This window comes from Centroberyx gerrardi, chromosome 1 (genome assembly GCF_048128805.1).
Source record: "Centroberyx gerrardi isolate f3 chromosome 1, fCenGer3.hap1.cur.20231027, whole genome shotgun sequence".
Taxonomy (NCBI): domain Eukaryota; kingdom Metazoa; phylum Chordata; class Actinopteri; order Beryciformes; family Berycidae; genus Centroberyx; species Centroberyx gerrardi.
The window spans coordinates 34,512,206-34,538,604 of record NC_135997.1 but is presented as its reverse complement, the minus strand read 5'-3'; the positions used below and the strand labels follow the sequence as shown (position 1 = coordinate 34,538,604).

Below are 26,399 nucleotides of genomic sequence, written 5' to 3'. Positions count from 1 at the left end.
AGGTTCACTATGGAGGGATGAAGCCCTCTCAAAACATTATACAAGATCAGGGGAAAAATAATGGAACACGATTTTTCTCAGAAACCACTCCTTTTTCTCTAGCCTTGATTGTTTGGCTAGAAGTGGTAACATTCTGCTTCATTTGTTCAAAGAATCTCTGTATTTTTACAAAAAAAACAAATCCCTGAGATCACTTTCTTGTTGACTTGCTTTTGCTCTGGAAGGCATATCACCTCAGCCTAGACAGCAGCTGCAGCTACAGGTGTAGCCACTGAAGTCTATGTCCAAGTCCCACTTTTTACTGCATGCTTACTGCGGCTCCATCCACAAGTGGACTTGTTGGACTAGTTTGATTATAATACTCTAATCTGTGGGACAGATGCAGGATGAATGCATGAAGGGGGATTTCTACCATGGCTGCTACTGTATGGAGCAGCAGAAAAGGCATGGCAGGTTTTAGCTAATTTGAAGCTCATTATAACGCATTGCGCCATTTGGAACATTAAGCAAGATCTGGAGCCTCGCATAATATCCCGAGTGTACAGCCAGTTGACACCGTGGCTCTTTCGGAGCTAGATTTAGAGAGACCTCTAAGCAGAAGTAGGTTTTATAAACGCATAAACAGCAGCGCCTATTGTTAGCTGCTGCCAGAGGTTGCTCTCTCTCTCTCTCTGTCTCTCTCTCTGTCTCTCTCTCTCTCCCACATGTACACCGGCGGTGGGACGGCTGGAAGTGGAGCAGTATTCAATAAAACTGGGACAGAGGGTCTCCACCATGACCTGACTAGGAGAGAAAAAAGAGAGAGAAATGTATAGGGATAGAGGGATAGAGAGAAAGAGAGAGAAGGAAAGAGAAAGGCGGGGACGACGAGGGAGAGAGAGGGTGAATTAGGTGGAAGGAAGGAACGAGAGAACGAGGAGAAGGAGGGCGATGAGAAAAGAGGGATGAAAACGGGAAGGGGCGTTGGGGGAGGGGGACAATTAAGAAAAGTAGAGCGAATAATAGAAAGTACGGGGAGAAGTGAGGAGAGAGGGAAGAGGCGATGGAGGTGTGGGGGTAGGTGGGGTAAAAACAGAAAAACGGAGACGACGAGGAGGTGGGTGGGGCGGTGGGGAGGTTTAGGATAGAGAGAACAGCGAGCGAGGTGGAGAGAAGAGAAACAAACGAGGTAAAAAAAAATGGGACAAAGGGCCAATTATTTATAACTGTGCGCGACGGGGGCCGGTGGGCCAGCCCTGCTTTGGTTGATTCAAGTCAGTGCAGCAAACACACTCGCACACAAATGCACCAACCTGTGAACACACACCAGTGTGAATGTGTTGTTCAGGGGTTTTTATGTGTTTGTAGTGAACCAAGCCCTCTAAATCTGACCCTTGTCTGTTTCAGATAAGTCATGCTGTACAGTATATCTGCCTGGGTTATTGCTTATAGGACAGAAGTATTGCCTGTTTCAACGTATTTCATGTGAGGACAAAAAGTTGTCACTGTTGACACTGTCAAGGTTAGCGGCTCAAGTCCCACTGCGGGCCACCCATGCTTAAAATGTATGCTGTAGAGTGTCCACCATAATGCTATACAGTATAGAGGGCTTTCATGTGATGCTAACTCACCCTTTGATAGCCATATTGGAGGTCCTCACCTTTTGGTCAATACAGTGGCTTAACTGGTTGTATTTCTAAGTGTAAAACTCAGCCGTCTCAAGAGAACTGAATAGACACGGTTCATTTCTGTGCTGTTGTTGGCTTGGAACCGATCATTTCATACATGCAATTGATTTTGTGATTAGATAATGTGCGCTTTTTAGCTAGCTAACCATAGTATCTGGTCAGCTAACCATCACTGTCTTGTTGTTAACACACCTGATTTGCTAACTAGCGGACGCTTTTGTGGCTAGTAGTTTCATGTTTACATTAACGAGCCTGCTGGCTAGTTAGCTAGCTAACAGTTTGTTCAGGTTAACTGAGCTGACTCTTCTCAAGCTACAACTCAGAGTGTTTTGAGTAGAGACTAGGGCTAAAGACAAGACAGTTTACTGTGTCACAGTAACCTACATTTGTAAACAAATCCACCTTATCACACTATTCACTGTTACTTTGAACGTTATGATGAAGAACTGAATGGACCTACGCCTACACTAGAACAATCTTTTTCAGGTCTTTTACTAGCCTGGTTGTAAAAGACATTATTTGTGCGAAACAGCCAATTTTCCAGTGGACATCTATGATGCAGCCAGCTAAGAGATCTGTGACGCAATTGCAAAGCCTTCATATACTAAATAACAGTTTCAGGGTGTGTCCGTATGTAATGTGTATGTGTGTTTGAATCTCTCTACCAGGTGGAGCAGTTTAAACAGGACCCCAGCCCCTCCAAGTGTCTGCACTCGATGTTCAACGTCGACACCGGTGATGAGGTTCACTCCAACAGTGACTACAGCCACCTGCAGGTCAGCCCGCAAGCCAGCAAGAGCAGAGCTGCTGCTAACCCACATTGTAACACTTGAACATGTTAGGTAGAAATGGATTACAGCGTTATGACGGTGTCCAAAATAGGAGCAGCAGAACTTAATGAGACAAAGAAAAGAGAATGTCTGATGTGAAAATATGCCAAAATTATGAAATATGTGCAGTGTGAAAAAAGTGGAAAAAAAAGAAATAGCAATATAAATGTATTATATAACAAAGATAGAACTATGAGGATATGAAGAAAAACAATAAGCGAAATTAGAGTATATGCCAAAATCTTATTCACAGGTCATGCATATGCACCGAAAGTGTGTAGGCCAGTAGACGTATATTGTAAAATACTATTCCCCTTGCTAAACATTAAATTTACATACAGGTAGTATGTGTATTGCTAGTGGTCCACCTTACCAAAAACACCAGATGGAGGTACCATATGTACAGAAAAAGTGTCAATACGCATAAGACATATGTTCATCTTTAAATTTGACCATGTTCATGCTCCATAAAATCACAAGTATTCAGTGTTTCCCCCAGAATGTTATTCTTGTCAGGGAGGAAAAGCCTCTGACACAGCATTTAGACCATCATGGGACACTAAAACTCTCCATTGAAACCCAGACTAATGAAATTCTTGTAGGGTTAGCAGCTCTTTAAGGCAGGGTGAGGCAGGCTTCACTGCAGGTTTTACAGGCTGTTGAGTAAAATCCTCCCACACCGCACCAGAGTGACGTCTCTGGTCAGACATCTGACACCTGAAAAATACTTATAAAAAAAACATTGACAAGCTGTGGTCAGGCAGCAGCCTCCATCATAACAGAGACGGGTGACACTGACAAATGAATCAGGAAACGGATGAAGAACAGGATGAATGAATCAGTCGATCAGTCGCTCAGTGACAGGTTCTGTTTTTGAGTCTCACGGCAAAATTCCCTTAAAAATCTCTCATTTCTCTTGCCTGCCCCTGTGCTTGGCATGCATGTAGGATTGGAAAATTCACTTTTGTCCTCAGTGGCGGATGTGCATTAAATCGGTACCAAAAAGACGTATTCTTCTGTCAATCGTATTGACAAAGGTCAATTTGGTGTGTAACATCTGGAGGGAGGCCCCATCGATAATGCAGCCAATACAGACAGAGAGACAGACAGACAGACTGTAGATAGGCTATAATAACTGATTGCAATATTGGTGATACAGGAATGTAACGGCTATTCTACTGTTGCCGCAAATGTAAAGCGTAAATGTAATGTCTCCCGCTGGCTTTTACAAAGCTCAGATCTCACTCTCTATCCGGGAACTAGCTGGGAAATCAAAGGCAGCGGGGTGGACTTGAAAATGTCATACAGCATAGTTGGAAAATGTCATACGGTGTACAATTTAATGGTATCGTCCACTCTCTCCTCTGCAGATTGATGCGGTTTCTCTTTTCCTGCTGTACCTGGTGGAGATGATCTGCTCTGGTCTGCAGATTATTTACAACACTGACGAGGTAAAGTATGGAAGACAGCCAATACATAAGACAGGTCATAAATCCCTATCGTGTCTAATATTTGTACGTACTCTTTATTTTTCCCCATACTGCAAAATAATTCATATTCTGAAGTATATAAATTATTTTGCAGTATGGGGAAAAATAAAGAGTCTGCAGGTAGATTCAAAATAGATTTTGGCCACTCAAAATATTATACAAACAAATGTCATCTACATGTACAAATGCATCTATATTTTGAAACATATCTCTAATCATACTGCATTCTGACTTGCATATGAAATGTATATTTTCCCTTATGAGTCTGTATGCAATCAGATCAAACTTGAGTTCTTATTGTGAGAAATTATCATTGTGAAGCTTTATTTATTCCTTAAAGAGAGAGTGAAAATTATTTTCCAGTAAATTCTGTTGAGAAATATACTACTGATTAAAAACCTTCATAACTATACAGGAATGGCATAAAAATAAAAAAAAATAGCCTAACCCTAACCCTAACCCTAACCAAAAAAAACATCACTGCCAAATATGCAGAGTTCATAGTAGCAAACCTAAATAACTTCAAAACTAACTACTACTAAGTTGGTTTAAACTAGTCCACCCTCCACAAATAATTCAACACACAAGATACCGAGCCTTTTGATTGGTCTACAATCTATCAGGCCGTGGCTCAGCATGCCAGAGACTAGCAATGTCAACAAGTAATGACAAATCATTGTCTCACTCATCAAAAAATGGCTGTGAAGGCAATGACTTCCATCAAGTTTTCAGGAAAAACAAGAGGAAATATTCAAAACTTTGGAAAAAGACCCAAGATAACCATCCGCCTTCTTGTATTTCAATCAATCAACCAATCAATCAATCAATCAACCAATCAATCAGTGTCTTCATTGTCCCAGAGGGAAATTGGTTTTGCTGCTAGGTAAAAACAGCATGAAACTGTACATGAAAAGAAACATGAAAAACAATCCTAAAAAAAACAACATGGCTACATAAAATCCCTAAAAACAGATCATTTTCACTTTCATAGAAGGGTTTAAAAGAGCCGAAGTGTAAAGAACAAAACTTCATGGACTCCTGTGCCGGTGCAGCAGGGTGATGGAGTCAGGCACAGAACAGCAGTTTGACCTGTTTACTCTCAGGCTAGGCCGTCTGCACTGTGGACCCGCTAACCCAGCCAGGAGAGGATGGTCATGGCAGCTGAGGACAGTGCATGCCTTCCTCAGCACCTGTTTGTCCTGCGGGTCTATTAATTGAGCCCGGTTCATCCCAAACATCTAAATCTAAAATGAGGTTCCCTAAATGCACCACAGATATACCAGATCAGGGGACAGAGTCTAGTGGCCCAGGTCACATTTATATGTTTGGTGAGCCACTGCCTTGTCTGTTGACAGGGAAACGTGTTGATGATTTAATTGCACAGGCTTAAATTTCTCCTCCTGGGAATCAAACCAGCGGCATCTTATTTGGCAGCGCACAAGCCCATTTTGAAACGGACCATTACTGAAAAGCTGGTTTGAAGGCTTCCTTCTCCGTTTGATTAATTTGTCAAGTGTCGAGATGCTTTATTGTCCCTTTTATGTGTGGCCTGTAATAAAACAACAAGGCGATGTGGCTGTTAAGTTTACACACTCTGCTTTTTTATTGTCTAGCCCTCAGGAGCAGTTTGAACTTCATTAATTCTATCTGTTGGTTTTTATAGTCTGCTCATTCCCAGCCTTACTTACAGTCATAGAGTGGTGAAATTTGTGCCGTTGGTGAAAGAGCCCCTTTGTTTACTAGGTTGGGCTTATCTTCAGAAAATAAGGACATGGTAAAACATTACGCCACTAACCAATTAGGGCGTGCAGCGTTCACTTTGTTTACAGAAAACCCTCCCTAATAACTCCTTGCTTTTTTTCCGTCTCTCGCTCCCGACGGCAAACAAATTGGCAATGTAGCTTTTTCTTACGAGGCCGGTCCTGTTTGCGTGGCAGCCTTAATTTGCATGTTTAAACAATGCTTATTGGGTTGCGTAATTCAAATTGAAAGGCATAAAAGCGGTCCGTGCTCCCCCCGTCCTCGTATTACCGCGCATCAGAACCAGTGAGCAGGCAGCAGGACTTCTAATTTGTGTTATTTCTGACTCGCCATTTGAAATGCATTTCTTTGGAGTAATCCCATTATTCCGGTATTGGCTATTAGTTGGTTGTTAGCTGTCAGTGTTTGTGAAGTCCACTGGAGGCGTTCAGTTGACTTGAGCTGGAAGCTGCATTGCAGTAGTTTTCCTGAGGTGCAATAGATTTGCTGCTGAGTGTCCTCGAATCCCAGAGAAGATATGATATCGACCTCCTTCTGAATGCCATTTTCAATCTCATGCAGCATGAAATGCTGTGTCTCATTAGTCTGTGTGTATGCGTACGCGTGTGTGTGTGTGTGTCTTTGTCTGTGTTTTTGTGTCTTTTCAGGTGTATGCATTTTTTCTCATATGAGTGGGTGTGTTGGTTCGTGGGTAAATGCATCAGCACATGTGCCTGTGTGTATGAGCATGTGTGCAAAACGCCCCAAAAAAAGCAGAGCAGGCAAGGATAGTAGTCTAGTGGCGGAGAGACAGAGAGGCTCGTTTGGCCGGTGGGCAGTAACATTCATTAAGATACCATTAAGATACTATAAAGCTCCCCTCGTTAATCACTTCACTCATAAAACCCCAAATAAGAGACCCAGCACCCACCTTTCTCTCTCTTTTTAACTGCTCTGCTTTGCTCCTTCTCTCCCTGCCCTCCTTCCTACACTGGCCTATTTAAATACAACACAGGTTCTCTCTTCTCTCTCTCTCTCTCTCTCTCTCTCTCTCTCTCTCTCTCTCTCTCTCTCTCTCTCTCTCTCTCTCTCTCTCGCTCTCCCCCCTCCTGCTTTGTCATTTTAGATTAAATCTCCCATCAGTCACAGGCACACACGCGCATGCTGCTACTTTCAGTTCTTTTTAATGATTCAAGGCCTCTAAGTCATCACACATTTTATGTCTCTCGCTTTTACTTTTTCCTAGATAGGCCTATTGATTTTGACATGTCTCTCAGACACAGCTTCTCCTCCATAGCCTGTGCAGGCCAGATGATAGATGTGAGAAACTCCCCAACTCTGCTAATTACAACTTTAAAAACACGAGGCCACCGTTTTGTTAATGTGTTGGCTTCTGGAATCAAGGACGCAGCTGATGAGTTTTTGTCGTCTTTCGTTGTCCGTAATGAAAGGGCGATGCGCTGATAATTAAAATTTTGGCCATTAATGGATGTTATGCTTTATGTTTCCGTTCGGTGTTATGACATGGGCAGTTGATAAAGCAATGAAGCTATTGATAATATCCACCGCACTCCACTACTTAATTGCACATTGTCTGTGGCTGCGGGGTCAGCTTGACCTTGAGCGCTGATTAGCAATCAGTTTCCTCGCCCACTTTACTAACCTTTACTGTGAGTGGGGGAATTACATTACAAAACCTGTGTGTGTATGTATGTGCAAGTCTGTTTGTGGCATGTGTAACTGTGGTTTTATTTGTGTGTGTGTGTGTGTATTAGGCTTTGGCGATATCCAAAATGTAATATTGCGATACTGTCCCGGCAAAATATCGCTATATACGATATTATCGCGATTATTTTGGGGGGGTATTTTCTTTTATTTCTTCCAAATTACATACAATTTCTACGCTATAATAATAATTCTTATTATTAACAGCTCAGAAATTTAAACTTACTATTCAAGCAATGGAGGAAACAACGGCCATTTGGTATAATTTGCTCATTCCTGCTATTTCCAGAAAAACGGGCTGATTGTGGAAAAGGGAACCCACTTGAATTAAAAAGACAAATTTTTCACTTCAAGTGTGATTATTGTTTTTTTACTATCCTACCACTAGTAGATTATAGGTTTATAAGTTTAAAAGCTTGAACAAAATGTTGCGAAATTCACGAAATATCGCGATATTCGATAATATTGATAAGTCTGTGTTCAGTTGTTTTGGATCTACAGTATGTGTGATTATGCCTTTGTGTGTGTGTGTGTGTGTGTGTGTGTAGGGGTCTGAGTTGCATCTGTTCCCATGTCTGATGTGTGTTTTCTGTGTGCAGGTTTCTTTCATCCAGAACCTGGTGTTCTGTGTGGAGAGAGCCTACAGGGTGCCTGACTTCGGCATGTGGGAGAGAGGCAGCAAGTACAACAACGGCAGCACCGAGCTGCACTCCAGGTCTGCAGCAAGCTCAGCAACACACACACACGCACTCAGAAATCCACCAAAATGGGCTAAAATAAATGGACACACTAGTATAGCCGATATGTTTTACCGATTGTTCCTGTCTTTAAATTTGGCCATTTTCATGCCAAAAAATGACAAGGATTCATTGTGCATCCCAGAATTTGGATTTTTTTTCTTTGGAAGCAGTAGTTTCTATATGTGGATTGGAGATGCACTGCATTTATACTTTGTTGTCAATTCGACAATAAATATATAGTGTTTAATCAATCAAACTGCATCATATCCATCATATCATAACACACACACACTTTATTTCCAGTTCACTTGGCAGTAACAGTCCTCTCTGTCTAGCAGTGAATGTGTATGCTAGCCTGTTATTCTGTCTCTCTTTATCTCTCTGCACTCTGTACTGTATTTTGGATGACACTTACAGGAATCATAACTTCAACACTCCAACGATTTGATTCCCTCACTCTGAAATGGCAAATGCATCACGTACCGCCCTGCGATATTTCTTGATTCAAGTGCATCGGCCTCAAGTACACAACCAAACTGAGATCCTGCACACAGTACCGTACTGTATCACAGTTACTGACATGTGTGTGCATGTGTGATATTCTTGCCTTGGTAGGAGATAATATGTCGGACTATTATGTTATTACAATTAATAGAAAGGTCTAGAGATGGAGGAGACAAAGGAGGATAGTTTAAAGGTGCTAGGTGTAGGATTTTTACATCAATAAATCATTTTCGACATTACTTTTGACACACTTTACAGTATAATTACTGGCCTCTAGCAGCCTCTACATTGCATTTTACATTGTGAGCCACCGGGTCCGATTTGGTGGGAAAGCTGCTGGATTGCTTTACGGCACAAAGGGAGATCGCTTTATGGCACGCAACAGGAGCCGTTTTTACTCTGCAAGTGACGCACAACTTTATTCCTGTTATCGGCTCTTGTCTTTCTTCTAGCAACATCCTCAGGTGTTATGGAAAATGTGGTCTTAATTTTGAGAAAAATGCTACACCTTGAAGAAAAAAGTTTCTAACAAGCCAGTTTCATCAGACAGATTGGTTCTGGGGTCAGTGTGTCGGTTTTAAGGCACATTCAGATATACAGGAGGCCTGTGGCAATGGTGAATCGGCACAAAATGGCTACCAAATAATCTCTATAATGGAAAAATGACCAGTCTGAGCTATTAACTGCTATGAAGGCAAGAATGTAGGACCCACATGTTAAAACACCGCCATTGTCTTCAGCCAGTGAAGTCAGATTTCGGTGAGTTGTTACATGCTTCTAACTGATTTATCATCCAAGGTCGAATGGGCCTCTCTCTCCTCCCTCATTGTCTTGATAAAGATCCTCAATTTCTGCCATTCCTTATCTCCGGAAAGCATGTTTTTTTTTCCCTCCAACAAACCAAGGCTATTGGCAGCAGCTTGCCAAGATATCCACAAGAAAAGATAACAAATTCAATGTAGTGAAGAGGCACTGTGTCTTGCAATTGTTTTATTGTCTCTCCCCCCCCCCCCTCGCTCTTGCTGTGGATTATTACAATTAGGAGAGCCGGCGTTATACGTGTAGTTGAGATTGCGTAACACCCATTAGCATGCGGTATGCAAATGCGAGAGCTGTCGTAGGGGCAGATTCAAAATGTTCCCATGTAAACAAGATTTGTGTAAATGATCCAAATGAGCAGTAATTTCTAGTCCCAGAGTGCCAGTGGGCAGAGAGGGCTTCCTGGAAATAAATGGGAAAGGATGTGTTCATTTAGGCAGAGTATTAATTTGTTCATATCAAATCAAATGATTCGTTTTATTTGCTTCTGCCTCATGGTTATCATTGCGCTCAGTCCAATGGCTAGACTGGAGCTGTCTGTTGTATTTATGTATAACATTGAATGTTCAGTATAATAAAAACGTGAAAAAAAAAAAAATAGCATATCTAATCTTCTTAGAATTGGGATTTCATGAAAGATTTGCGCAACCTGCGATGTATTAAATGCCCGTTTTGCTTTGTCAGAATAGATAACAGTGATAATATTACAAATATACATGCTCACATCATTCATAATAGTCAGATATTCCTTTTTACAAGAGCCAGGATAAGCACATATCACCATTATCAGAGTGTGAACATGCTGTAATATGCCAATATTAGCCAGAAGAGAAACACCTTATCCCGTTTACTGTTGCTGTCTGCAGCCCTTTTTGATTCTACAGTAATATGTGGAATGTTTTATTAACTTGGGATATTTGTGACCGGAATATGAAGATCCAAATATGACCAGGATATGAGCCGGTATCTAAGGAGAACAAAATCCCGTTGTTCAGCGTCAGCACACGGACTAACAAAGTCCACAGCAACTGTTTCATCATGCGGATCTCTCTCTCTCTCTATCTTCCTCTCCAACTGTCGACGGAAACTATTGCATCATACTGCTGTTTTGCTCCTGTTTCCTAATTTCCCCTCTTTTTTTTCACCTCCTATTCACCCCCCCCCCCCAAAAAGCATCACATCTCCTCTGTGTGTGTGTGTGTGTGTGTGTGTGTGTGTGTGTGTGTGTGTGTGTGTGTGTGAGGCGCTGACAGCCTCCCAGCTCAACGCCCAGCAGTTTGGTCAGAAAATCGATCGCCTTTCTCCAAGCCCACATGTAGCTGTACCTGCTGACCATTGTTGCCCATTCTACTCGAGTATATACGTGTGTGTGTGTGTGTGTGTGTGTGTGTGTGTGTTTCCCAGCTCTGTTCCAGGCTGAATTAGCCCGCCATCCTCTGTATTTTTAAGCATTGATTTAGCCTCTGCTAATGGTATTGAACACATTTTGATATGTCAGCGGATCTCCAGGCGGCCATGGCCAAGTTTCCTTCAATTTTTTTTTTTTTTTCTTTCATTTTAATCTTCTCCAGGGAGATCTTGGCGGGGGTAGAAAGGGAAACAAAATGACAGTGAAATTGATTCACATTTTGTCTGCGTCGCAATCACAGTAGCCAGCCGGTGTGAAATTCAATATAAGGTTTTTAAAGAGATCCATTATCTACAGTAGGCCGCGATCCAAGGGGCCTTCAGCTTTATTGAATGCTTACAGATAGCCGTTTGAGATTCGAAACCATCGACTCCGAACGCCTCTGCCTTTTTTTCTCCCCCCCCCCCCCCCCCTCTCATAAGCGCCGCTGCAGAATGAAAGGCGGTTGTCGATTCCTATCGCATCGCCCGATCTGTTGTCTCTTTGCTGCGATGAAACACGTTCATTTACAGTGTGTGTGTGTGTGTGTGTCTATGTAACGCGTCAGTGGAATTCGGCCTGTGTGTGCCTGGTGTAACCGGTGTTCCTTTTTATCTTCGCAGCTCCGTGGGTCTGGCTAAAGCGGCGCTGGAGGCCATCAATGGATTCAACCTGTTTGGAAACCAGGTATTTGAATAACGCACTCTCTCCTGCAGCTGGCCTCCCTCCTCCTCCTACGAGTCCCGACACACACGTGTATCCGTCTCTTGTCTAACGCCGTCACATGAATAAAGATCACATTATAGATATAGGGCCTGGTTTTTAATTCAAATCTGCAGAGGGCCCATTACGGCTTCATACATCACCGAGATATGCGCCGCCGTCGCCCCCCCCCCCCCCCCCCCCCCCCGGTAAAGAACGAGCGGCCGATAGCGGAATTCACGGCGTTTAAACGGCTAGATATCATCGGCCGTCTTTAGCGGCGGCGTCAGAGAAGAGAAGGCAGAGTTTGACCATCAGGAGAGTCTCGGGGTGTCGGTGGCGGCGCGCTCGGCAAAGTGTTTGTGTCCTTGCAGGCTTTGATCGATGGCAAGAGTTGATGTTTGTTCCCAGCCGCCCCACCCCCCACCCCCCCCCCCACCCCAACTCCCCCCCCTCCCCCCCGACTCCCCCAGCCCACTTCAGAACGTCCATTAGCGGATGTATTTGTGCTGCCGCCTCTGTGGTGTGGAGGAGAGTCAGGAAAAGAGCCGACATCCATTACACCTGCTAATGGATTGGAAAGTGAAGCCCTTCACTTCGCGAGCCTCCTCTTATTGTCTTTTCTTCTTGTTTTCTCCACTTGGGCATAAGCCGTCTCAGGCGATCTGACGCCCCGAACATGGCTGAGTGTGTTTTTTTTTCTGATCATCATATGGGGCTGTTATGATGAAAAGAGCTGGAGTGTATATTAACGGCGCTGTTTATGTTTCTCCTCTGATCGGTTGTGAAATGAGGGGTTTAACCGTGCCTGGAAATGGATTTTGTCATCGAGCTCAGCTTGTTAAAAGAATCAATTTATAGAGGAGGCTGCTTTATGATCCATGCTGTCTGGGGCTGTTGTGGATGTGGGTGTGTGTGTGTGTGTGTGTCTCACTCTGTCCTGTGTCCCTCTGTGGGAATGGAAGAACTACACGCCATCCAGTTGTTTATTAATGATCTCTATCAATCTTGATTTCCCAGCTGACTCTCATCCAACTACCTGCCTCACCTCCCACTACAGTACATTCTCAACTCTCCTATCACATGTTACACTGGCTATAGACACACTTGTGAGTGTGTGTTACACTTACCTCGGCCTGTGTACCGGGTGAGAGGACACACGCTCCGCAGTTTCATCAACTTTGGATTTTTCATCACTCTCTGTTGGTCACAAATGGTCCATAGTGGCTATACTCAGTGTGATAAATTGAACTCGGTGTAGATCGAATTGAACTCCTCAAGAGGAAGATCCTTCAACTTTAAAGCCAGTCATTAACTTCACCGAGCTGTGTACTCAGCGGTGGACAATGAAATCCTAACAGGCTTCCGCTTTCTATCTCGGGACTGTCACCTAATCCTCACCCGATCACGACCGGGATGCAGCGGAACCACAGTTCACCACAGAGTTCACCACAGAGTTCACCACAGAGTTAACCTACCTTTTTTATGCTGATATGAATCTTTATGAGCCAAATTGCTAGTATCAAAGTAAGTAGTACCAAGCGGATGTAAGTTATGTAATGATAGGGTCTTTTAAAGGGGCGTCAAGTAATTCAGTCGACCTCTATTGGTGACCATATAATTACAACGCTATTGACGGGTTTCTGGCACCGCCCACCCCACCCCTCTTATCCCCTTAGTAGCCTATAATTGACATAATCACTTTTTCTATAGAGAGGAGTAAGCTAGGTAATTGGAGATCTAACAAAAAAAATCCATGCTAAATACTGGAATACAGGTTTTTTTTTTACGAGGCTTTTTAGCCTTCGTAGCTGAAACCTGCTGTGACACCTGTCGCTCATTCATAGCACCTCCATTGTTGAGCAGTTGAAAATGCCTGTGTGTGTGTGTGTGTGTGGGGGGGGGGATGGGGATGGAGGGGGAGGGTGTCTTGGGAGTGTCTTGAAGCCCCACTGGGTAGTTTTTGTTCCAAAACAGAGTAAGAGTTGGAGAGTGAGTTTTGACAGCCAGAAATCTCAGCACCTGGTGCAGTAATCATAGAGTCATTGGTATTGATCAACAGATATATTATGGTCAGTCTGTGCTATGGTGGAGTGAAAATCTTACATAATGCTCTTTTAGTTTAGTTTAGTTTATTGCACATTATGTAACATAACAGTGAAGGGAACCGGAATATAATACATAGAGATTGGGAGTTGAACACAACAACTACAAAAAAAAAACAGAAAAAGATGTGTAGGAGGAGCCAAAAAAACCCATAAGGGCTTGTCAAGTGGCTCTCCTATTGTGAAGCAACCAAAATAAAGCCAGTAATATAATGCAGACAAAAGGAAAAAGTTACTGAAAAAAACACATACAGAACCAAAAATCAAGGTGCTAAGAGTGGTGAATATTAACACCTTTTAAGGAACAAAATGTATAAATAAATGCTTCGCTGAAAACATAATTGAATTTTTGTTGATATTGGTGGATGATGGCCTAATGAGGATCACTGAGCGGTCATATTTTGACCATGTATTTATTTACCACTACATCGATTATGGAGTCAGATTTGTCTTAAAAAGAAATCAATGTGCACAACAAGTTTCACAAATGTATAATGTAATGCCGATTCGACAACATGTAAATAAATGCAAAAAAAAAAAAATGTGTGTTGGAAAAATAAACTTCTACCTTGGAAATATATATGTGGAATTGTTTCACGTGTATTCAAATTGAGTGGCATTTGTGATCATCCTTGTTAATTCGTGAGTCGTGATATAGATTTGTGCAACTTTTTCAGACAAATCTGACTCCGTACATCACTTGCCAAGAAAAGATGAAGCGTAATGGGATTCGATGTATAGAGCAGCGCTTTGGACCGTTCACTTCGGTTAAAAAGACAATGTCAGCCCACCAGGTGAAACTCCACAGACAAGAAAACACATATCCCACGCAAGGTGACTTGTGTTGGCTCTCTGGCAGAACCGCCGCTGCTCTACCAGCAGGCTCCGCCCAGCAGGCTCCGCCCAGCGAGGGCCCACTCCACCGACTTGTCACAACCGCTCACACCGGCCGCCCGCAATCCACTGCAATATGCAAATCTCCACAGGAAAGACAGCTTGCTGATTTGACTAAAAGCCCCGGTCAGACTTGTTTTTGGAAGAAAAAAAAAAATGGACTGTGTGGCGGTATTCATCCATAATGCATCGGACTTACATTAGAAATTGCTTAGCGGGTTCGAGGGAGAAGCTCGGTCGGCTTTTTTTTCTTTTTTTTTACGTAAGCTCTGCTGATCGACGGACTCGGAGCAGAAAATGCAGCCGGGAAATGTTTGATCGGGTCCGTTAGTAGGTGAAAACATGGGACTCGCCCCCCCCCAACACACACACACACACACACACACACACACACACCCTTTCCCTAGAGGTGTTTAAGTGCACACCACACATATGGTTTTTTGGGTAGTTGGAGAGGCTGCATTGTAGTTGCAGCACTTTTTTTTTTTTTATTTCAACGCGGGGGCTTTTGAAGTGATCGGATGACTCCCTCCTCACTGTTGTGTTCAAGTACTCCCACACTGTACTTCAAAAAAAAAAAAAACACAAGCTTTTTGCTCGTAGCCCAAAAATATCAGTGCGGTTCGGGGCAGTAACGGTGTGTGTGTGAGTTGTGTAAGAGCCGAGCTGTCGCCGCCATCCGCGCTGTTTTGATCTGCGGAGGCGGGAGGTGTGATGGCGGAGGCGTTTCAAAGTGGGCCTTTTTGTCGTTTTAGCCGTTTCACTGTTAAATGTCTTTTCTGATCGCTGGTGGAGGTGTTGCGTGTGTGTGTGTGTGTGTGTGTGTTTGTAGGTGTGTATAGAACATGGATATGTGCATACTGTATGTGTGTTGTGTTTTGCGAAGCGCTTGTAAGCATGAAAAGTTCAGCCATGACCGGGATGCTGGTGTGTGTGTGTGTGTGTGTGTGTGTGTGTGTGTGTGTGTGTGTGTGTGTGTGTGTGCCCTGCAGGGCTGTTCCTGGTCGGTGATCTTTGTGGATCTGGATGCCCACAACAGGAACCGGCAAACCCTCTGCTCCCTGCTGCCCCGAGAGTCCCGCTCCCATGTGAGTCCATCTATCTATCTATCTATCTATCTATCTATCTATCTATCTATCTATCTATCTATCTGTCTGTCTATCTGTCTATCTATCTATCTGTCTGTCTATCTATCTGTCTGATCTGTCTGTCTGTTTGTCTGTCTATCTATCTATCTGTCTGTCTATCTATCTATCTATCTATCTATCTATCTATCTATCTATCTATCTATCTATCTGTCTGTCTATCTATCTATCTATCTATCTGTCTGTCTGTCTGTCTATCTATCTGTCTGTCTATCTGTCTGTCTATCTGTCTGTCTATCTGTCTGTCTGTCTGTCTATCTATCTATCTGTCTGTCTACCTATCTATCTATCTATCTATCTATCTATGAAATGAAATGAAGTACTACATTAAGTTTAGAACAAAATTGTTTTCCAGGAGTAAAGAAAATAAAAAAAGATGATGAATTTTCATGTTGACATCTCTTGTTCGCTGGCTGACGCAGACACAGTAATTTAGTTATTTAGCTTCTTCCTGTTTGATCAGACGACGGCACGTCTCCAATTCACCCCGAACCTGAGAAAACATGAACCAGACCGCATAAATTGTCTAAAGTCTGGCAAAGCCTGACTGAAAAGCAGTTAGCTGAACACCTGTAGATTTCAATTCCGCTTGGAAAACATCTATGTTTAGGTGTTGGAGGTGAAAACCTCATGCACCACAGGCATTTATTTTTAAGACGAAAATAGAAGCCTGCCGCACATATTAAAAAACTGAAAAGGTTAATTGCTCCCTTCCCTGCAAATATGCATCTATCAAACAAGCCACGCACTTGTGTCAATGTGTCAGCGAACATCTGTAATTACACAATGCATTTCCATCGCGATACACTCATTACACTCCCCATGCCCGTGTTGTTGATGGTCCAGTGATGACAAGGAGTGGAGAAAGTGAGAGGGAGGTAGAGCTGGAAGCTGAAACTGATATGTGTGGAAGGGGAAGGGGAGTGGGAACAAGTGGTGGAACGGAGGCAGCGAGTGTCTCAGGCAGACATTTAAATGATCACTCCTGTCTCTGCACTGAATGTACACATGTCAAGCAGAATAGCCCCCATCCGCTTGTGGGGAAATGAGGGTAATTTGGCGACCGGAGTGGCATTATAGCCGTGTGGGATTGACATGAAGGGGCAGGAGGGAAGGAGGGAAGGAGGGAAGGAGGCCCTTTTCACAAACATGGCTGCCGTACTTCTGCAGGGTATAGCTCAGTTCTCACCATTGCCAGCAATGTTAAAAAGACAACTTTCTGTCGCCCATAACTCTGTCTGTGATCACTTATTCTGTGTTACAACATAATGTATAACACACTACAGGTGTTGTCACTGACATATCTTTCTGTTTCTGTTGTCAGACGACTGCAACACTATAAAAAAATGATTTATCGAGGCTCACAACATGCTAACAGTACAGAAATTAGCATTAGCCTTGGTTAGCCAGTTAGCATTTTGTGACATTTTGAGCTTCATTTAATGTAGAGTAACTGGTAGCTTAGCTCACTACATTTTCCACGTAGCTTGCCCAACACTGGTTATACATTATGTTGAAACACAAAATAACTTATCACAGACAGAGTTATGGGCTTTTTAACATTGCTGGCAACGGTGAGAACCGAGCTATACCCTGCAGAAGTACGGCAGCCATGTTTGTGAAAAGGGCCAATAGGGAGGGAGAGACAGACATACTGTAGGGCAATGTTGTCACGATAACTGAAATTTCAGTACTACTATATTGTTGCAAAAGATTGAATTCAGTATTGAATTTTATAAACGTTCAATACTTTAACCAAAATTGTAACTGAAATTCCATTTCAGCATCACCTCTAGAGGGTGTAAACGTGCAGATTGGAATATTTAGAAGAAGAAGAAGAAGAAGAAGAAGAAGAAGAGGAACTGGAGTAGACTCAGAGCCTCATTCTGGCTCTTGACAGTGGACTGCAGCAGTCAAACAGCAGAACACATTCAACAGCATCAGACAGTCCAGCACATCCTGGACTGGATCCCAGTCCACCTAAACTGGTTGACAAAACCAAATATGGATCTATTTCCATACCCAACTGACATGAAATCCCTATTCAAAAGTTGCTACAAAGCTGTCCAGGTCAAGTGTGGAAGCACATTGCTTCAAACTTAATATTGATATCGAAGTCAAAATTCTGGTGTCCTGACAATACTAAGGCGGGGTGGAGGGAGTGAGGTAGGGAATGTAATGAAAGCAGTCGAAAGTGTGTGTGTGTGTGTTGGCGGGGCTCTCATGGTTTATGCAAGTGACACGTTGAAGCAGTTCATAATGCATATGCCTCAGACTAATATGTAATGGGATGCCAGGCTTTTTTAAAGCAGCTGAGTAGCCATTCGAGGAGAGAGCGTGTCGCTGCAGTTCTTACAACCTTCAGTACCTCGACAGCACAGTCCAGACAGGACATGGAGCGCAAGTCTGATTTTTTTATTTTTTAGGAGTCTTAACTATTAATAAACATTAAACATTCGTAGCAGTCTGCAGTGAGACCGGGGCCCTAATAGCTTAATAATGTAAACCAAACCCAATCAGGAGGTGAAATGAGAGTATTGGACTTTCATTCTTAATGGTTTGTCAAGCCTAATGACAACATTCATTCCTAATGATTTGTCCAATCGAGATTTTGTCAGACAGAGACAATTTTCAGACAGTTGAATTTTAAAGAAAGCTCTCCTAGTGAGTTGATCTCAGCTGGGGTTTGTAGCCGGAAGCCTTCGTTCTTAAGCTGATCATAAGCATCTATGCCTGTCTCATAATCTGGTAGGATCTCTGAGGAACATGGACATGTCTATGCTGCGCGGTATCAGTACCCCCAGATTCACAACACATATGACTGACCTATTTTAGATCAGTGCAGATCATTATTCTGTTCTCTTAGCTCTAACATATTAAGCAGTTTGTGACGTTGTTGAATGGTCTATTCCAGTGTCATGTAGATTAGGTATGGGCAATATCCAAAATTTAATATCGCGATACTGTCCCGCCAAAATATCGCGATACACGATTTTATTTTACCGGGTATTTTATTTTATTTCTTCCAAATTACATCAAATGTCTAGGCTATAATAATAATAATTATTATTATTAGTAACAGCCTAGAAATTTGATCTTACTATTCAAGCAATGGAGGAAACAACGGCCGTTTGGTATAGTTTGCTCATTCCTGCTATTTCCAGAAAAACGGGCTGATTGTGGAAAAGGGAACCCACTTCAATTAAAAAGACACATTTTTCACTTCAAGTATGATTATTTTTGTTTTTTTTACTATCCTACCTTTTGGGGAGGGGGATTCGATATTGCGGGAAATATTGCGATATTCACAAAATATCACTATATTCGATAATATCGAATATCGGCCCAAGCCTAATGTAGATTCTTGAAGAGTTCGATTTAAAATACACTTTTTGCAAAAACCCATAGCTCATCGTGACTCACTATACTCTCAGTCCATTAACTGCTCAATCAGTCATTTTTTGAGTGAAAACAGTCATGGGGCGACAGTGTTTCAACAGAGGGAAGTACTGTACACTTGTACACTGTACGGACATGGCCTGTAAGCTATGTGAACCCTCTCCTTTCCTTCGGCAGAACACGGATGCAGCCTTGCTGCCGACCATCAGCTACCCAGCCTTTGCGGTGGACGACGACGCCCTCTACAGCCAGACGCTGGACAAGATCGTCCGCAAGCTGCGGGGCAAGTACGGCTTCAAGCGCTTCCTCCGCGACGGCTACCGCACCGCCAACGAAGACAAGAACCGCCGCCACTACAAGCCCGCCGAGATGAAGGTGGGTGCGGGCGGGACGCACAGGGTTTTATTGTATCGCTCCTTTCGTTGTTTTTATATGCTACATTTCTCAAACAGGTTTTCGTTTTCTCCATTGCTGATGTGTGAATTTTCCCCTACATATTCCTTTGTTGATGGAATTTGGCGGGAAATCTGCTTTACGGCACAAAACAGGAAGAGGTTCTGTTCTTCCAGAGCAAACGGAGCTAAAGCTTTCAGAGTTTCTGGCAGCAGATGATGGAAGGAGTGAAAGACCGATGGAAAAATCACTTCCAACATGTTGATCCTCTTCAGTAAAGAGAATAACGCCAGGCAGGGGGAGGGGGGACAGGAAGCAACGGGGTTTATGGGAAATGTAGTCTTAAATGTAAGAAGCACTAGCACTAACAATACTGCTGGGGTGAGATAGAGGCTACCAATCGTCTCCATCATGGTCTCGTTTGTTTACAGTAATTATACCAAGGTATCATAATTAATTTGACAATGATATATTGATGTTTAAAAAATGCTACATGTGGCAGCTTTAATGGTCAGAGAGTATTAGAAAGGCTGGAATCTGTGCTGTACGCAGTGCAGTTTGATATAGTTCATTGCAAACAACAACCGTTCACATCTGTTGAGGAAAAGACAAAGTAAGAAATAAGAGGAGTAGGGAAGAAGTATGAAAATTAAATATAGCTCGAGGGTCTGATTATATCCTCCTGCTTGAATTTTGCTTGGCTTTTTTCAAGACTGGGAAAATGCTTGAAATAAGTATGAAGGCCTTCAGATGGCTTGAATTTGATTTAGGGAGCGGCACTCTTGCCATAAATCTGATGTGACGAAATAAATTCACTGCTGCACTGGTGATACTGTTATATCATTTAGAATATTAAGTGTCTTCTGTATCTGTCTCTTATCTGTTATTTGTGCTGTTAGTGGCTTCATTTTGGTGTGCGTTCAACTGCTTCTGTCGTGTGTGTCTTTGTGTGAGGCATCGCTCTGTAACTGGCAGCACACCCACAGAAATGCCAGCCATTTATTTAATCACTGCAGTTTTTTAATTAACCTTCATCCCTAATGTGTTTACTAGTTTCAAAAGGTTGCTTGATTTGACCTTATTTGCATGAGGAAGGCAGGTTACAAAACACACTTAACTTTGAGCTGCCGCTGTTGCAAGTGAGCAGTGGCTGCATATTATCTAAGGATGGCCTCCTCATTTACCCACGGTTTACTGGCACAAATGTTTGCACATACCGAATTTAAGCAACGATGACCTAAGTGATGTGTTTATCCTCTTGGAACTTTTCACATCTTCGTCTGTCTCAGCATCCGAGCCCACTTGACGGACACACAAGGCATTTAAATGTCAAATTTAAGTACTTGTTATAGAGCGGGGAATACAATGCACAGGCTTGCTCTCCATTATTCAGGCTACTTGATGGGTGGCAGTCAAATAGGTTTGTATGGGTGAAAGTGTTGTGTCTTCATTATACCCATCTTCATTGTATATGTTATTGTTGTTTATACAGTTTCTTTTGCAGTTTAAAGAAGATGATGGGAGTTGTGGGACTGAAAGGTGCTTCACAACCTGAAAAAGCTCATCTTCAAAGTGCTTGAATGTGACATTTGAGAAGATGTTGAATCCTGTAACTCACCAAATGTATTATCCCTTTATGACAAGACTGAGAGGTTTTCTTCTGATTTAAACTCTCCCATTTCTTTTAACCCTCCAGGTCGATCACCTCTAATCTCAGTGTTTGTGTATGTGTGTGTGTGTGTGTGTGTGTGTGTGTGCATGGGCTTGCATGCATTGTCCTTCTGGGAATCCCTTGTGATCCTGGCCAAATGACAGTGTACTCACTTCAGGATCCGTTGAGTGAGCATGCGATGAGTGAATCCAAGGCAGGCCAGCAACTTAATGCTGAACAAATCATTGCATTAGTCATTGTGTTGACCTCCCAGAATTAATGAGCTCAGAGAGAGAGATGGAGAGAGGGACTGAAGCAATTCCAGCCCACAGGATAAAGTGTATAAAATGGAACAGGCAGCACCTCAGCATTTTAAAGATTTATCGAGGAGGAAAAGCAAAGGTGCTATTAGCAGGGCTCAAATTGCTCCTTACATGCGACAATTTAATATGGCGCTATTGCAATATTCAAATATATCACCGTGTTTAACAGATTGTTCTTATGGCTACCTATCCATGTGTAAATAAATCCTAGGTTTTTTAGGCTTGGCCGATATCCAAAATGTAATATCACGATACTGTTGTGCCAAAATATCACGATATACAATATTATCGTGGGGGGTGGGGGTTCAGTTATTTTTTCCCCAGGTTTTTTTGGGGGGGGTATTTTATTTTATTTCTTCCAAATTACATAAAATGTCTAGGCTATAATAATAATAATTATTATTATTATTATTATTAACAGCCTATAACGATATATTCAATATCGCGGGAAATATTGCGATATTTTTACGAAATATTGAGATACTCGATAATATAAAATATTGGCCTAAGCCAACTAACCTTATGATGACTGACGCAAATTGGCTCAGACTTTTTCGACTGTTTTGTTGATCTGACAGTTGAAGCTTTTTTATTTATTTATTCATTTTTGATTGGGCAGTTGAAACGGTGATCGGCCGATCACCAGTGACCTAATTAGAGCGTTTATTGGCTGATTATGATCGGTGGCCGATCAGCGCACCCCCACTTGTGATTCAATCAAAAGTAATGTTATTACATTACTTCTCATTCCCTGGAGCAGTAGTTCATTACACTACTCATTATATTTCTCTCTGGTTACAAATTGGTGATTGGATCCTCTCTTGCCTTCAGAAATCTAGATGGCTCAGTTCCCTCTCCTGTGACAGATCAGGAAACAAAGTAGAGCTCATGTCCATTGTACTTGTCATCATTTTGCTCATTAGAGCAGTGGGAATACTGTTTGACTGGAGAAAGTCTTCTTTTTTTCCATTTTAACAATGACAATACTATATAATAAGTAAATGGATGACCAATGATTGACTCATATGTTGCAAGCATGTAGACTGGTCTGATAAGGGGTTTTGCTGTGGATCCTCTTGCTATAAGTTATATGATCCCATATATATTATATCACCTCTGGTCCATTTTCGAGCACAAACTCCTAAATTGATGTACTGTACTTTGGGAAAAATTACCATGACTTAAAAGCAAAACTTCAAATGCAATAATGTTGAAGATATTATGTTATTTCTGAAATACTGAAAGACAGACCAGATAACATTATTTCCTGAAATGGATTACCCTTTAGCATTAAAACGTTCCTGCTGCATAATTCACAGAAGACAGCCCACATGAAGTTTTTTTTTTTTCACATAGCCTTACACAGAAGATATAGTTCAAGTGCACAGCATCACCTGTGATTAGAAGGCCTTGTGGCCACCCATGACCTAGTTTTTATGTACTGTAGCAGGACTAGAGAGAGTTCTGCTCACGGCTCCCGCTGTTGCTATGTGGTTGTGAAAAATGTTTTGAAGCATTGAGACATTTTTAAAACGTTGAACCGCTTTTGGCTGTCCTTCGATCTTCAGTATTGTCGGACACTTGGGAAAGGTGCAACCGTGGTATCGAAAACGCCAACAAAAAGGCATCGGCAATGAAAAGCGAGGTCTTGGTTGATGTATTGTAAGCCCTAGCCCACAGTCATGGCACACAGGGCCCTCGTGGGGCGAGCACACCGTCTCTCAACCACTCGGAACACTTTGAAATTAGCTTTCTCTAATCCTGTAGCTAATACAATACAAAGACTCTAAGACTGAGTATTAGCAAACAGTATTTAATGCCCCAGTTCCTTCAGGCTTCATCCTCCCTCCAGTTCTACCAACAGGCAGACAGTTTTTCCCTGGAAGGCATCGATGCCAGTTAAGGTTCATAACTGAAGCTTCTCATTGCTCCTCTGCTGCCATTTCCCTTCCCTCTAAGTAAACATTTGTTTTATTGCATCGGTTATAGCAAACGATGCAAGCAAAAGGATTTAATTATATAGAAGTAAACAGTGTTGGGTGGTAATGCATTGCTCAGTGACACATCGCAGTAAATATTAGAATCATGCTATTATTATTTCCCCATAATGAGTAGTGAAACATTCCAGTTTCAGCAGTTATATTAGTTACCAATCAAACAAGCACAGATCCTGTCCAGGCCCATGGAGCGTGTGTTCAGTTCAGTCCAGTTCAATTCAATTCAGTTCTACTCAACGCGCGTCAGTTATCCGTTAAATTACCTAATTCCACTAATGTCACCACAAGGTTATAACATTACCTACCGTTAAAGGTTGTAGGGAAGCAGAAGACGTTCGTGAATTAATGGCAGAGAGTGGGACTGTGTGTGTGGGAGTCAGTGTAGCATTTAGCCTAAAGGCGAGAGGCCACAGTGTTCGGTTGACAATTTACCTGTGGTTGTTTAGGATTAATTACTTGTACTTACCTACAGTGAGAGCGGTGTGTGTATTGGAATCCAACTGGTGATCAGAAGTCCCTGCAGTCCAATGTTAACTTTCTATCTGAGTGTTGAACAGAGCTATAAATCTCCGATTAAAAAGTATCAAGTTGCTGTTTACCGATCCCATTACTAACAAATGTGGAATTTTAAGTTTCTCTTTTATTTTCACACTGGGAGACTGTCAGATTGAGTACAGTGTTACTGGTCTGCTGGTCTGTGCACTGCTAAATGACAGACATGACGTGATGTGGCATCAGGCGCATTAGAGATCGATTTAGATCTATTTCTATACAATGACAAACTTTTGGTGCGCTGCAGATGAGCCTATGTATGGGAAACACTGCATCTCACAGCCAAAGAGGCCATTTGACAAAGTGTTGGTTACTGACTGACTGACTGCCTCCCTGCCTGACCTGAATATGCCTCTTGATACCTTTGGCTGCGCCTTGGGAAAAAGACACACACACACATGCGCACACACACGCACACACACACACTAAATATCAGAATGGAGTTGAATTAGACAAAAACTCTATCCCACCCCCATCCCCTGATTAGTTTTACTGAGAGCTAGTCGTCATCCACTAAGATAGCTTAGATGAGAAAAGGTGAAAAAGTTTAGATTCTTTCAGTGTGAATGTTCAAAAAAGTCGTCAATTTCTAATCAATCTGGTGGTGTGATGAAAAAGTAATACGCAAAGTGTAACATAAGTGTAACAAGTAATGAGGACAATGTGACTTATTTTAAAGGATAAGTTTAGTGATTTTGGACCTATATATAATAAAAACCCCATTTGGACTCATTGTAAGCAGCAAGAGGCCCAGCGAGAGAGCTTGCCATTTCAGCCGACAACCAATATTGTCTGTAGGTCCAAGTACTACAAGTATGTAAGAGACAAATTATATATAGGTCCAAAATCGCCTAAAACCAATCCTTTTAAGTAACAAGCTCAACACATACCATAGGAGTAGGACAGCGTGTGAGCTCTGTCTAGTGAAAAGAAGCCATAGGTAGAGCAGAGTTTCCCCGCGGACGGTACTGACCGCAGTTGTAGTCGGTGTTAAAGAGAGAATCCGCGGTAAGGCAGACGCCCGCGCTCCCTGCCTGTTCACCATTGACAGAGAGCAGCAACCTATGTGATAGACAGTTTTACCAATCAGCTGAGCTGCTCAAGCACAAAACACCCGGGATCCCTGCCTGTTTACAGCCCCAACAGGCCAGAAAGCACAGGCCTCAGTGGATGACTGCCTCAACCCCCCCCCCCCCCCTCTCTCTCTCTCTCTCTCTCTCCAACTCTCTCTCTTTCGCTCACTCCCTCCCTCTAAACAAACCTCTCTCTGCCTCACTGTATCTCTTTCTCGCCCCCCTCTCATCCATTTTTCTCTCTCTCTTTCCTCTTCTCCCTGTCACCCTTAGCACCCAGTAGATACTTTTTCCTCTTATCTCTGCTGAAACACACACACACCTTGAAGCCACGCGTACCTGCACACACAGTCATCACTCCTGCACTGCCGCAGCAAGCACAAAAGACATTAACCCATTTAAAAACGTTACATTCGGGGGTTACAGACAGAAGTATCACTGCTGTGGATACTGGTGATAGCGGTGTATGCAGGGGGTGGGCCTGTTTGTGTGTGTGTGTGTGTGTGTGTGTGTGTGTGTTTGAGTGTGCCCGCTCTTAATCGCCATCCTTTATTTCATTAGGATGTAATCTCTGTTATCTCCCATCACCATGGAGATTATCGAAAGAGATGAGGAACAAAGATAGCCAGGCCGTAATGACATTTATAATTAGATGGGCTGAGATGCACACAAACACACACACACATACACACACACACACACACACACACACACACTCAGCAGTGATGGGCCTAGCAGAGGCTAATAAAAATCAACGGCTGCTTTGGCCTTATTAAACATTGGCCTTGATGATTTGCTTAGCTTTTATAAAGATTTTGTGACTAAGACAGAGAGGGTTATTTTGTAAGGAGAGAGGCACTGACCTCTCTACCTGTGTGTGTGTGTGTGTGTGTGTGTGTGTGTGTGTGTGTGTGTGTGTGTGTGTGTGTCGCTCTCAGTCCATGCACACGGCCTAAAGTAGATATGATTGATTAATGAAGCAAAACTAGACTTGAGTACACAATTGTTACAATGCACTATATATACTGTATATGTACATTCAGGATTAGGATTGCTTAAGGAACAAGGAAGAGACACTTAAAGGGGAATGCCACCTATTTTCAGTAGTAAAATGTCTTTCAGGGAATTGTTTCTAGAGCTGGGTCATGTCATGTCAATGGAAGTTTGGATCTAAGACGTGGACAGACCGTTTTTACAGCAAACTTAGAGCTTATGGAAGCGTCCCCATCTGAATGAACCAAATAATTCTGAAGTGTTGACTGG

The 26,399-nt window shown here is 42.6% G+C and overlaps 1 protein-coding gene across 2 annotated transcripts in view; it reads left to right on the top strand.

Annotated features, from left to right (window-relative positions):
* phkb (phosphorylase kinase, beta) overlaps window positions 1–26,399 on the top strand; it is a 106,693-nt gene that overhangs the window by 19,389 nt on the left and 60,905 nt on the right. For both annotated transcript variants that reach the window (XM_071896212.2, XM_078288794.1), the window contains 6 exons: window positions 2,336–2,443; window positions 3,868–3,948; window positions 8,052–8,167; window positions 11,526–11,589; window positions 15,596–15,691; window positions 19,325–19,522. In XM_071896212.2, the coding sequence (XP_071752313.1) occupies window positions 2,336–2,443; window positions 3,868–3,948; window positions 8,052–8,167; window positions 11,526–11,589; window positions 15,596–15,691; window positions 19,325–19,522 (663 nt within the window). The remainder of the gene's footprint in view (window positions 1–2,335; window positions 2,444–3,867; window positions 3,949–8,051; window positions 8,168–11,525; window positions 11,590–15,595; window positions 15,692–19,324; window positions 19,523–26,399) is intronic.